This window comes from Numenius arquata, chromosome 11, assembly GCF_964106895.1.
Source record: "Numenius arquata chromosome 11, bNumArq3.hap1.1, whole genome shotgun sequence".
In the NCBI taxonomy this organism is placed as follows: Eukaryota; Metazoa; Chordata; class Aves; order Charadriiformes; family Scolopacidae; genus Numenius; species Numenius arquata.
The window spans coordinates 9,793,485-9,806,997 of record NC_133586.1 but is presented as its reverse complement, the minus strand read 5'-3'; the positions used below and the strand labels follow the sequence as shown (position 1 = coordinate 9,806,997).

General features: G+C 43.8%; 1 protein-coding gene across 1 annotated transcript in view; it reads right to left on the bottom strand.

Moving 5' to 3' along the window:
* Nucleotides 1–13,513, bottom strand: part of CEMIP (cell migration inducing hyaluronidase 1) — a 52,365-nt gene that overhangs the window by 11,007 nt on the left and 27,845 nt on the right. Inside the window, exons 13-19 of the mRNA XM_074155492.1 lie at nucleotides 11,331–11,536; nucleotides 7,966–8,035; nucleotides 6,969–7,097; nucleotides 6,167–6,252; nucleotides 3,304–3,435; nucleotides 1,259–1,294; nucleotides 1,012–1,167 (exon numbers count right to left, since the gene is read on the bottom strand). Coding sequence (XP_074011593.1) covers nucleotides 1,012–1,167; nucleotides 1,259–1,294; nucleotides 3,304–3,435; nucleotides 6,167–6,252; nucleotides 6,969–7,097; nucleotides 7,966–8,035; nucleotides 11,331–11,536 — 815 coding nt within the window. The remainder of the gene's footprint in view (nucleotides 1–1,011; nucleotides 1,168–1,258; nucleotides 1,295–3,303; nucleotides 3,436–6,166; nucleotides 6,253–6,968; nucleotides 7,098–7,965; nucleotides 8,036–11,330; nucleotides 11,537–13,513) is intronic.

Sequence of the window (13,513 nt, the reverse complement as noted above, 5' to 3'; positions counted from 1 at the left end):
AAGGAAAGGTCTTAGAATCTAAAGGGCTGAAAAGAGGTGATGGGGCAGACTAATGAACCTTTATTATCAGCCTTTCCTGGTATCATCTGCAAGGTAAAGAAGACACCATTTTTAACACTGATTAAGTGAACGAGATACTTAAACTCTTTAAGAGGCTAAGATAAGATAGTTCAAATTTCACTTATGATAAATAAATTTGATCCCTCCTTCTTCATATGAAATGTGCATTTTTTCTGTCCCTCTGAGCTTCTGCACCCAACACCCAAGATGAGATGTGCCCACAAGTATATACTTAAAGGATATTAGAGAGTCATAGCAGACTGGCTTTTCAGTATTACTATAGTTAATAATAAGCCTCCTATATTGCTAATGACAAGCAAAGTTGAGGTGCATAATATGGCAGGAAAAAATCAGCTGATCTTTTTGTTCACTGTAGAGCTACTGTTAGGATAACTATGTTTTTAGGAATAACAACAAAATATTATTGCCCTTGCAAATCAATCCGTAGGACTAAGGTCTAGGAAGAGGCCACACATGAAGTTTACTGGCCATTTCAAAACTATTTAACAAAGGCATCAAATTCCTGTAGCACAGCAGCAATAGTAACAGCAGCTCTGAGGACATCTATGACCACATCTGGGCCAGCCCAAGCCCAGGAAAGGGCTTCTATGAGTTTTCCTGGCAGCTGATCTGGACAGAGACTGCTACATTGCTCAACCACGTACAGAGAAGTGCCCAGGTAGCACACAGTCCTTGTGCTGCCTTCTCAACTCTGTTTGCAAAGGGGAGGGGAAGGAAAGAGGAGTTTGATGCTGTCTTGGCAGCCTGCAAGTATGTACCTGCCAGCAGCAGCTAGCTGCACAGTGAGGACTTTGGGATTGGGAGACGTGAAACCAAATCCTTTCTGTGTAATGGTTATTAAACTGAACAGCGTTGAAGAAACCACACTGGGCTGGAGATTGCACCGAGAGTGGGAACAGAGAGTGCTTTGATGTGCTGAGCCGAACTTACGGGCCGATGGGCAGGGTCCTTCCTCTGTGATCCAGGCCTCCAGGTCCCCAGATCTCGTTGTCCATCGTCTCGGTGCCCAGGTTTCCACTCTCGCCAACAAACAGGCTGTTCTTGATTTCTTGCTTTGAGCCGTCATCATGAGGGAAAGTCCCGCCACTGGGAAGGAAGGGCTGGAGGTGAAGGGGCTGCTCACAGCTACCCCCACCAGCTGTGCCCCAGGCTGCAGCACAGCCTGCCCCACACTTACCTCGCCAAGGTCAGGCCAATGCCATTGTCAGCAAACCTGCAAAGAGAAGGGGGATGCTTCAGAAGAGGTTTGGGGTTTCTTTCTCATGTCGTTCAACTAAAGTAACCAAACCAATGAGGTGGAGGGCAGCAGGGCTTAATTACTGAACAGTGCCCATGGGGAGGCTCAGCCTTGTCCGGGTTTGTTCCCTGTCTAGTTTTGGAAGATTTTTTGGCACATCTTGCAGTATATGCAGATCATATGAAGCAGCAGACATGCACCTGATTGCTCCGAGCTGAGGTTAAGCCAGTGTGATCATTGGGCATAGTTTACTTGTCTGATAAAGCTTTTTTCCCTGTGTCTAATGACCATGCTCTTTTCACTGTTAGGTAGAAAGATCAAGCTTATCTCTAACTAGCTTTTATTATTTAATAGTGCTTTGCCTTAATGTGCACCTCTGTGCTCCTCCATGTTCATGTATCACATACTGCTTCCATGAAATAACTTTACAAGAGGAACTGTTATTAAAACAGGGAAGCCTGGCTTCTCTTTCATCAACAGAAAGATAGAGATGAGATCTTCCTTATTAAAAATTAAAAAAAAAAAAAAAAAGATTAAAATGTCTTTCCATTTTGCTGAAATTCCAAAGCTTTTAGATGAGATAAATAATCACAACTGTCGGTCCATGACTCCTGCTTATAGGAAGACTACAATTAATATGATAGCATGAGTAAGTCTTGATGGTATCTCCACGTCGGTGTCACTCTTAAACACGTCTGCCACTGATCTCAGCAAAAGCCGGAGTGGAGGGACCGCAGCAGAACGAAACCCGGCTTTGTCCTGTTTGTGTCTGTAGGTGGCAGCCCTTTACACGCTATCGCCTCCCCTTGCCTTTCTCCAGCCCCATGAACGCACTCTGCAGTTTACATACTGCATGCCACATTAACATTTGTTTTGTTAATGTAATACATAAGTCTTTCTATAGCAATAGAAAAGGAAATTACTGTGGCTATAAAGACGATTACAGTTTGATGACTGCTTCCTCGAATTCACATACGCTCATAGGTTGGCTGCTGGAAACAGATATAAGTACTCGGTCTTCCAGCAACCTCCATACGCTGCATATGCTCCATAAGCAATATAAACGTCTCAATGACGTGAATGTGATCTGCGAAGACAACTCTTGCGGGCCATGAAGTGCACTAGATACTTCTGGTTCATAAGTTCATAAGAAGTACAAATCATATTACTTAATATTACATTTCTGACCGTTGTTCTACAGTCTCACTCTTGCCAACCTGACTTGTCACTACAGACGCTTATACCACCAGGAGCTTTAAGACGTTTGGGTCACTCAAAGGTAAGGCAGCTCTGGTCAGGAATTGGACACCAGATAACGGTGTGACAGCTATTCCTATTGGAGTTATCACAATATGTCTCGTAAAGTAGCTTTTTGCTGTTTTTCCTCTTTCTTCATTGAGGTTGGTATCAAGAGCCTGGCTCAGCAAAAGAAACTGTAGAAGATCATCTGTTTTCAAGTGTAAAGCAAATATCTGTTCTGACCAGTGCAGGAAACAGCCTTCAAAGAGCACAACACACACTTGTCCAGTCTCTCTCCCTTGCTGGTATGATGCATAGTTTTATGTCTGCTTTGTCGGTACTCGCTTATTCAGCATAACAGTGAACCACATAAAACCGATCTGTGACCAGGCTTAGTCAGGGAAGGTGGTGGATTTTGCTGCTTTCTTTTCAAAGCACCTTGTTTTTCATGTAAAAAAAATTTAGTTTTTATTTTTAATTTTTTGCATCTGCATCTATGTCTCTGTGTATGTGACCATTTTTGAACGCTCGTTAGCATCACACAGAGAGACAATCGGAGGGATCTTCAGTTCAGACAAAGCAGGTTTTGTTTGCGTAAAATAATGCCTGTGTTTACTTAACGTTTCATCTTTATTTCAATCTTGGCCATACAGAAGGTGCAAAGCAATATAAATAGTCTGAACCACAGCTATGCTCGCCATAAACACCAGGCTGAACTCTGAGAGTTGAAATAAGGCAAAACTCACTGGCAGTTGTCCAGCCACACATCTCCACCCCGCAGCCAGGCCCCGTGATCCTGATTCTTGTAGGCAATAAAGCGCTCAATTATTGCAGGTTCCCTGGGCTTCAAAGGATCGGCATCTTTGTGTGGGCTGTATCTGCAACCAGAAGGAGAGAAGAAAGGTTGGGGAAGGAAGGTAGCCTTGCTCGGTGCACAGCCCTGCTAAACATCTGGTTTCTCCTAACTTGGGAACAGCTTTGGGACAACAGCCCGTCCAAGTAGCGTGTCTCGTCAAGCAGTGATGGCCAGACCCAACTGCCAAGGGAAGGACGGTCCAGGCGAGGCAGTTGTAAAGACCCACTCCAAGTTTCCTTTCACCTTTCCATTATTGTATTGCTGATACACTGCTGAAAGCACGGAAAGTTTATTATTGCTCCCAAAAGTCTGAGATATTTTTTAATCCCTTACTGTTATCCTTTAGCATATTCCTGTTATTTAGATAAATATCCTTTTGTTTTCCCTTTTGAGCATTCTTATCTCCTAACCTTGGCTATACTGTGGCAATGAGTACCACTGCCAATTTTTCCTTGCTGTGGAAAGGAATGAAAACATCTTGGAGAGGGGCTGAGAGTATGGCCTTTACTATTCCCACTCTGCACTACCCAGGACACATGTACAAGTTTTATTAACTCTGAAGTTCTCAAGTATGATGAAATACTGACCCGATGCAGGGAAAAAGCAGACACAAGTGGGATCTGCAGCAATGTGTGCCCTCAGCTGCTGCCTGTCAGCCACCGCTATTGCCACAGGATCCAAGCAAGGCTCTGGCTCGCCAGGGTGGTGCTGAGCTCGGCTGTCATTTACCCGGTCCTGAGGCACAGCTCTCCCTTTTGCTACTGAAGGAGCATCTTCCATCATACTACGCAGCTTAGAAAAGCTGACAGATGAGTACCCAACTCAGTGCCAGCAACGGATGGTACAGAGATTAAAATTCATGCCTCAACAATGGGTAGCAAGGCCAAGCTGTCAAATCGCTAACAGATATTCAATAGCGCTTTGCTTTGCTTAATAAGCCATCATATCAACCTAAAACTGAGCATCAGACTGATAGGGTTCCAGTAAATGAATATTGCTTTGGCAGCTTCATCACTGTGCATTTGCTTTCAGAGAGAGATTTAGTATCAGCCCTTGTGAATTCCCCAGACATTCTTAAATACAGATATTTTGAGATAGATTCCAGTTTCATTCACATCCGTGTGTAACTAAAGAAACACTACAGAGTACAGAATTTGGCAGAGATACTTAATGCTGTAACAGGATGCAGAATAATCTCTCCAACTCTGTAACTGCCCAGCCTACCTCAAAGTTTGCCCCAGCCAGCCCAGCCCTAATCATTTATTCAGTCTTGACACACGAAAAGTGGAAAACGGTATAAATAATCTGAGCCGCAGCCTGCGCTGGTGGGTAATCCCCAAGCATAAACATGACTGCATTATGAACTGCTTGGCTTCCAGGGGTCATTCCTGCCCTTGTATGGCAAGGGACAAATTGCCTTTTGTAATCACTTACTGTGCCTGTGGCAGCAGGCAATTTCCCAAGACACGTGTTCAGATATATGGTTTTCCATATGCTGCTATATGGCAGCATCAGGCTCCCAAGAGAATATGGAAGTACTTGCAGAGCAGGCTGGTTTTAATAAATTATTTTTTAGCAGTTACTTTTATCATTGAATAAATAATGTAAATAATATTCACTTCTTAACATCTTTTAGCATCAGCTGCTAGCAGGGCACTGGGGTGATGTGGATCACAGATAACCAATAGCCGAGCTGCTGGCTGGGTTCTCCTGGGGAGGAGCCGATCTCACCCGTGCAGTGTTGGCCCAGTGTGTGACTACAGCCATCTTGGTAACCCACACCCCAGAGATGGAAAGGAGAAAAAAAAAAAATGGTCATTTTTCCCTGCTGAGCAAAGGTTTTCAGCAGGTTCCTCCTCCCTACATGGTTTCTTCCATCAAGAAAACCAGTCACGGGGGAACGCAGGTTGGGTGCAACTGGAGGCAGCTGGTCTGTCAAGAAAGGAAACTATGAACCTTAGGAATATTTAAGTTCTTTTCTCTCCCTGGGGTTGGTAACTAAGTTAACAGCCAGACTCATAGAATCATAGAATCATAGAATGGCTAGAGTTGGAAAGGACCTTAAAGATCATCTAGTTCCAACCCCCCTGCCATGGGCAGGGACACCTCTCACTAGAGCAGGTTGCTCAAAGCCCCATCCAGCCTGGCCTTGTTAGACTCAACCTCTAATGAGATAAAAGGGTACACATGCGGTCTTTACGCTATTACACTTGGGTGCCCAAGAAGCCCTCTGCTTATATCAGCCTCCTCAGTGGGGTCAGCTTTGGGGAAAGAGTGGGGATTCTCAGAAGCCACCAGCTCATGGTAGGTCTGTCGATATGATGCGCTGTCTGGAGAGGTTTCCAGTATTTCTAAATGACTCCATTATGCCACACGGAGGTGGTGCGCTGCAGCAGGGATGAAGGGTCACTCTGTGTATTTAATTGTTAATTGTTATTGCAGTGTCAGATTTAGAACTAGTCAGAAATTTGAAATCAAAGTGTGAAATCCATCGCATAAGGTCTCCCTGTTCAAGCAGGTCCTAAGTGAATGAATCAACAGCAGAAGGGTGTGGGTGCTGGGCATCCCTTAGGAAGGGGAATAGAGAAGATGAAGTTAGAAAGTTGTAAATCTAAGTGAAGACCTTTCCTCAATAACAGCCACCCCAAAGGGATAGCAATGATTCTTGTCAGCTTCCTTGGGGGCAATTTCAGAGCTTTCAGTCAGTGCTATAGAGAAGTCTTTTCCAAACCAAACTGTGCAAAACACTTTACCTCCCAGAAATCAGTGTTAGGATAGGCCTTTTGTCCTTGGCTGAGGCTGGAGTGGTTTTGACGCCGTTATCAATGATCATTCCAGCCTAAAAGAAAAGAGAAATGCAATATTATAGTATATTTATATAATCTACAGGTCTTTCCATCTCCAGGCTCTGCCTCCAGTTGTTCTAAACCCAAGTCAGTTGCGTGATCCTAACAACTGCTTCTTTTAGTAGTTTGTGAAACAGAGGGCTGCCAGGACTATCTGAACTTGCATATACCCCCCAAATTGCTGCAAATTTCCAGAAACTACAAGAAACTCTTGTAACTGCATGTGTCCCCATACACACAAACACCCTGCTGCAGCCTAAAGCCCTCAGTGACAGTAACACACAGCCCTACCACATGGCATGCTAAGGGTAAATAAGTAAAGAGAAGGCGATTAGACACAGTGGCCTGTATTTATCCCTCTAGAAGCTGCTCAGTTAATTGCTAACATTGGCAGTTGAGCTCTATAATTAGCCAAGCTGCCAATAGATGCTCCTGGAGGCACTATTTTAGGAGTGCAGAAGCAGAGAAGCAGGCTGAGCAGAGGGAAGAGCCTCTGCGAATGCCCAAGAGCCAAGTGTAGCGGGTGCTGGCTGACTCGGAGAGCTCCCACGCCAGCACACAAGCTGCTTTATCTGCAGACACAAACAAGCTTGCAGCAACTCCGAGTGAAACAGAAAGCACAGGCGTTAATAGCTTGCAGACCCAAAGAGCTGGAGCGAGAAGACGGTGTTTTTTCCGAGGGCAGCGTTCCCGTTGCGTGCAGACTCACCCGGTAGTTGGAATGCGCGCGGTTGTTGGAGAATTTCCCCATCGGCATGTGCTCGGAGTAGCCAGGGGAATACATGCCCGCTGAGGGCCCCGTCGGCACGTGGTGCAGAACAAACCAAAAGCCTGTTTCCTGAGAAAAAGAATGGACAACTGAGCCTTTGCTTGAACTTCTTTGCTGGTCTACATTAGCCCAAGAATTTATCAGAAAAGCCACAAGATGTAAGCCAGAAGATTTCAGGACAAATCACAGCTAGCAGCGTTGACCTGTATAACTATATGCAGCAAAGAGTTTAACACACACAGACGTTCACACTCACGCTCCCAAACTAGCATCTTCAAGGTGCCTTAAGTTAAGGTCTGACATCTAGATTGAAGCAGTAAGTGAGACTTTAGAATTCCATCACACACACACACATACACTGATGTCCTCCTATCACTGCATGCGCAGGTCTTAAAAATCAGATCGTTTTTATTTAGATGCCTAAAAATGTACCTAGGAGCCCGAATCTAGGTACTGCGATTTGGAAGCTTTGGGAAGACCACATCTCTTTGTTTAAGGCTTGATTTTCTTGTTTATTTGTCTCAGTAGGAAAATAAAAGCTCCTGATGTGACCAAGAATTCCTGTGGAATTAGCATCAGTGCTGATTGAAATTTCAGAGCACCGTTACTGTACTGCAATCAACAGAACCAGTGCCAAAGACTTCACTGGGACTCCACAGTCACATTTATTTAATTAATTCAGGCTGCACACTGTGCAAAGGCTGGGAATTTTTGTTAAAGCCATCCAGCTCTAGAAACAGCAAGTGACAAGAGTGTGGAGCAAAAGGAAAAGCATTATATTTTATTGGCGGCACTAGCCATATTAATGTATGTCTCGATCTAGCAGTTTCGAAAAATGCCTGAGTAACAGAAGCAGGTTTTATTCCAGCAAGAGCCTCAGCCTTGCAGGGCTGTAACCGGTCTGAGTTGTTACCAAATAAGAAACTTCTGCACTCACTTCAGATCCCGCAGCTGCACAGTTTATAAGGTTGTTGTGGGGGTTGGCTATCCAGAAGGTGGACACAGCGCTGCAGGTCAGGAAAACAAAGAATAACATGAAAATGACACTTCAAGCACACACCAGAGTCACCCATCAACTCCCCCCAGAACAGGCAGGGCTGATAACTCCCCAGATAAGGGGTCCTGCCTAGGGGGCAAAGGGAATGCGTGTTTTTTTTTCCTTTCTCTTCTCATACCACGTGTCCTCTGCAGTTTGACAGAGAGCATGCCCTTATCTTTTAAAACCCCAAGTATTAAATGAGGAATTTCGACCGCAATTCCAAGCCTGCTATGAAGCTGTCAGATGTCAGTCATGTTTTATGATAAGGTAAATATGTTGTTGCACAAGTCACAGAAAAGAACTTTGCCCCCAAATAAGCCCTCAGGTTCATTAGAGACTCGTTTAATCAAGGGACCCAAGGAATTGCCTCTTAAGGGCTTTCCAAGTGTACCCTGGTACCTGCCTTTTCTAAGAGCTGCTGTGATTCATTAACTTTATTTGCTCCCACCCTCCTATGCATTTATTTTGGGACAAAAGGACTCCATCTGTCTAATGCACATAAAAGACTCTTAATTGAAAGATTCCCATCAAGGAGGAAAGACCAATCCATCACTGTCCTTCCTGTGACATACAGCATTCATTAACCAACAGGCACATGAACTTTGGGAGGAAAACATCCAGCGCTTACAATCAGCAGACGGGCTCCCTAAATTTGCTGGGTGAGATCCACCCTCCTGCAGAGGATGAACCTACGGAACCCTTATGTCTGTTTTAATCTTGCTATGAAGGACTTCACGGGGGCTTTAGGCCAACTGATTTTGCTAGCCTAAGATGAAGTTCTATTTGTGTGACTTTATCATGAAAACACACCAAAATTTTTCTATTTTAGGCATAGGACTAGCCTAGAAAGAAACAATTTGAGATTATTTATAGACTACCTCCTGCTGCGCGGGCAAGGGCAAGGACATTGTATTTCCACAGTGACCTGCCTCTCAGCCCGATCCCGTTCCTCAGAGCCACGTGGCTTGGGCAGGTTACTGTGTCATTTGGCACAATCCTATTGTCCTAATTTCTGGCGGAGTCTGCCTGCCTGCCTGCCTCTTCCAAGCCGACGGAGCCGCAGCTGGTGCTCGTCCCTCGTCCCTGTGCTGGGGGCCTTGGCCCCAGCTCCAGGGGTAATGTTAGCGTGCTCAAGCACTTGCAGGCTGGGTGAGCCCGGTGAAAAACAAAGCTATTTTTCTCATCAGAGCTTGAATTCTTTTATAAAAGAAGACATGGCAGATGAAAGTACAGTAGGACCTGTTCATTAGACCTCCGCCTACCGTTCCTAGTGGTTTTTCATATAACAATCTTCAAAATGACACAAAATATGTCCCTCTGACTATTAAATGGATTATCAGTGGAAAATTAGGACAATGGCTGATTAACTCTTATTTTATGAATGGGTACATTAAGTGTAATTTATAAACAAACACAGATGTGAAAAAGAGCCTTGTATGAATTCAACTCTTTCCCTTGCCAAACTAAAAAGCTAAAAATATGTTTCTTTGGACAAAACCCCAGTTTGTTCTGAGGACAGAATGGGTGATACTGATACAGCCTCAGCAGATTGAGAGTATTTCCAAATAAAAGAAAACCCCTGAAGATTTTTAGCTGCTAGGCATCAATCAGCTTCTAACTGTCTTATTTTCAGGATGGAAGTCTGGCTCCAGAGACTTCCTCATTGACTTTTTGTGGGTCAGAAATGTAGCTTTTTTTTTACTGTAGATTCCTTCCTCCTCTCCAACTACAGCAGAATAAAATCATGGAGAAAAATATGAACCATGGGCAGAAGTGTTCCTGTCTACCAGAAACTTCAATGCAGCACCAACGCTCCATGGTCTTAGGACAAATCTTCACTGTGGAAGACCTCCCATTCTGTTGCACAGGGGTCTTGTCCTCAAGATGATCCACCATCAATTTTAAACTCTTAAAGGCAAGCTTGACTTCCAGCTTTTAATGAAAAACACTCTGAAAACAATGTGGTTCCACAGATCTGCTCCAAACCACTTGCTATGCTCCCTGGACTACAGCTGGGGATCTGCTTGCCTAGCCGCTAAGCACACAGGTTTTACTTTAAAAATTTAGTACCCTCTCAAGAAGAGCTGGGGGGATAGGGGAAGAAAAAGAAAGATATTTAGCTGCCTGATATGCATAAAAATGAGTAGTTTCCCTGAACAGCCAGTAATTAGAAATGAAATCATATTCCTACATTCTCCACCTTGATTTTGGGGCAGCAAAAGAGCTAGAAATTCATGGAAAGAAGGGCTAGAATGGCCTTCAGGAGTTCAGTGAGTCCATGCCCTGCCTTATGACAGAGTCAACTAAAACCACAGTATTTGTGAGCGGCATTTCTCTAACCTGTGCTTAAAAATTACTGCTAATGAAGAACCCATGAATTCCTCTAAAAAAAAATTCTAATGCTTAATTGCGTGGCCAAGCTGGTTGTGTTTCTTCTATACTTCACCTGAATTTTTTCCTACAAGGCAACAGAAATGCAAAAAAGAACTTGTAAAAATCCCTTCTGCTTCTATAATCCTCATCTAAACCTCAGCTGGCAGATCTGCAAGGACACTTAGACAAAAGGATCTTGAGAAAAGGGAGATGAAAGGCATTCAGCGTTTTTCATGTTTAATACAGTCTTTGTGGCAAATAGAAATTTGGAGAAGTTCTCATGGAAACATTTTCATGTATAGACAGACTATTAGAGATCCAATGGGTGTCTACAGTCTTTGGTCTTTTATCGGCAAGTTCCAATTCTGAACTAAACTGCATTTATTATATCACTTTGGTTTCACTCCATAATTCGGGCAGACTGACAAACGAGTGCATAACGCCAATGCCGTACCATTAAACAGTATCCATTCTTTGCAAATAATGACTTCTGAATTAATGGGAGTATTTTCAAAATTAGCTACCATTTTACATGAGCATGGATGTCAGGACCCAGCCCATTCTGAACTCAGCAACTTTTTGCTGAGCCATTGGGATCAAGACTCCATAAGGCAGAAGGCATCACTATGTACTTTGAAAGAGAGATTTTTCAATATCTGAGGTAACAACCATCTCAACTGACTTTATGCTAAAAATGAAAATTACACTCTACGTGTGCAGGCATCGGAATAGGACAAGTATAAAAGATCCCAAGGAGACTGCTTTCCCAACCTTTGGGGTATGCAACCCAGACTTCTGCAGAGGACTACATAATCATGTACATGTAATTCTATCTTCTATGGCTAAGTCCTACAAAGAAAAGAAAGAAGAAAAGGAAGGCTCCCACTCACCTACAGTCCTGCCTGGGTTTAGGGATGTACCCTGGGTAAGCACCCTCCGTGATCAGCTTGCACATCCTGCTGTCTCGGTCGGAGGGGAGCAGAGTGCTAGGCTTAACAAGCAGTCCAAGGCAGTGATCAAATGTGTTGCGCTCTTCTGGTCCATCCTCCGTAAAGAAGCAATGGCCCAGGGCATCATAACCCACAACATCCTTCACCTGCATGTAGAAAACAAAGGTCAGTGTTCAGGTTTCATGCTTCAGCCACTGCATAATAAGAAGAAACTTTACAGCAATGTCACGTAGGAAGCTCAGTACCCTTTTGAACTCAGGGTATATAAGCAAAAACAAAAGCAAGATCACTCTCTGCTCTTAAGAGCTTATAGTCTAAGCAATAACTCCAACACTTAAATTTAATTAGACTTTGTCATCACCTAGGAAATGCTCATTCCATTCTTTTGCCTGCCTGTGAAATCAGAGACTGTCTTAGCATGAGGTTGGAAAATACACGGGGTGGGGGATGAATGGAGGATGTTAGATGTTCAAATCACATCTGGGCTCATTCATCTTCACGTGGAGTTAAATGAGCAGCTACATAAAATGCATCTGAAAAATGCAGCTGAGCTGAAAAAATATTTTTTCAGGCTATCAGAGAGGCGGCAAGTTGTTTTCCAGACAGGCTGGCTTGTTTTAGGTTTGACCTGATCCTTTTTTCCAAGTTGTTGACAGAAGCTTTACTTGACCCTGAGACAAATCAGCTGGTGTTAATCAGGGCTGTTCTGGTTTTGGTTTGAATGTTGTTAACATTGGGACACTGTTGTGTTGGACAGAACAATACCCATCACCCCACTGAAAGCTCTGAGAAAACAATTTCAGGAGCAGATACATGAATTTGAAGCCTAAGGCTAGGACTGGCTGGGAAACAACAGCCCTCAGGCACACCATGTCCAGCAAATCAGTTGTTAGTGGATATGTCTGGGATATGGAAAATTAATTTCAGGTCTCCACTGTCCAGGTGAAGTGCTGGGTCTCCTGAGCGCTCTCCTTGCTTTTCCCATCAGCCATCACCTATCAACCACCTTGGACTTGGGAAACCTTTCTGCCAAAGCTTAGCCTGACACCGATGTGTTCCTACAAATGCTTCTGATGAAACAGTAATTGCCAATGGGCAAAAGACAATATTAAACTGGATAGAAGACCTACTCTTTACGGTGTCTTTGAGAGATCTGTGTACTCAAGCACCTGAATTACTTTTGTAAACAGGCCTGAGACTCCTCTGTCATCTTCATGTGTCATTCTCAAGGCAAGAGGAACCAATTTTAAAAAAAAAACCCAGGACTAGTGTTGAAATGATTACAAATATGTTTTCATATAAGAAAGAACACTTTGCTTGCCAAGTCTATTACAAGCTTACATCTGCACACACATCCATTATGTATCATCCATGTTCCAGTGTAAATACTCAAATCTCCGAACACGAGTCATCACAGTAAATTAAACACGGCTAAAATGACCTGAAAATTGGTGCATTCCTTTAAACTACCACACCAAAGTTTACTGCTAACTTCCCCCATCTAATTAGTTGAAAGCTTTTGCAAGGTCGAGGCTTCTTTATTTAGGTGTAAAACTATGTACGTACTCCTTAGAAGCATGAGCTGTCCCAGCCTTGTGACTGCAAAAGTTTACAGGATGGGAGAACATTTCAGGAGAGTGACCTAGCTTCAGAAGTTTTCCAACATGTAGAGGAAGTCTTAATCAGAGAGATGTGAGAATTGCACAGAAACTGCCACCAAAATGTATTACACATGGTAATATTGGAAAGACACATAAGTAATGGTGCTGTGACATTTAGATGACAGAGAAGGTTTCCTTAGAGAAATGTTAGCCACTTTGTATGACCATTTCTCTTTCCAGCCAGCACAGCACTGCACCAAGACTGAGATATGAAAACTTGTAGTGAGCAGATCATAGCTGAGGCAAAGCCCACCGCTGTGCATGAGGAGTAACATTGCAGGGGAAGGCATCTCCCAGTATGGCGAGAGAGGAGTGAAGCAGAGAGAGGAGTGTGCACTGGCAGAGGGGCTCAGAGCCAGCAAATGCCCGTTGTTCTCCTAACTCATCCTTGCAAGCCCACAGAACAACATGGAGTTATCAGCCAGGGACCTGGTCCCTAATGTATTTGTCATCCTCCGTTTG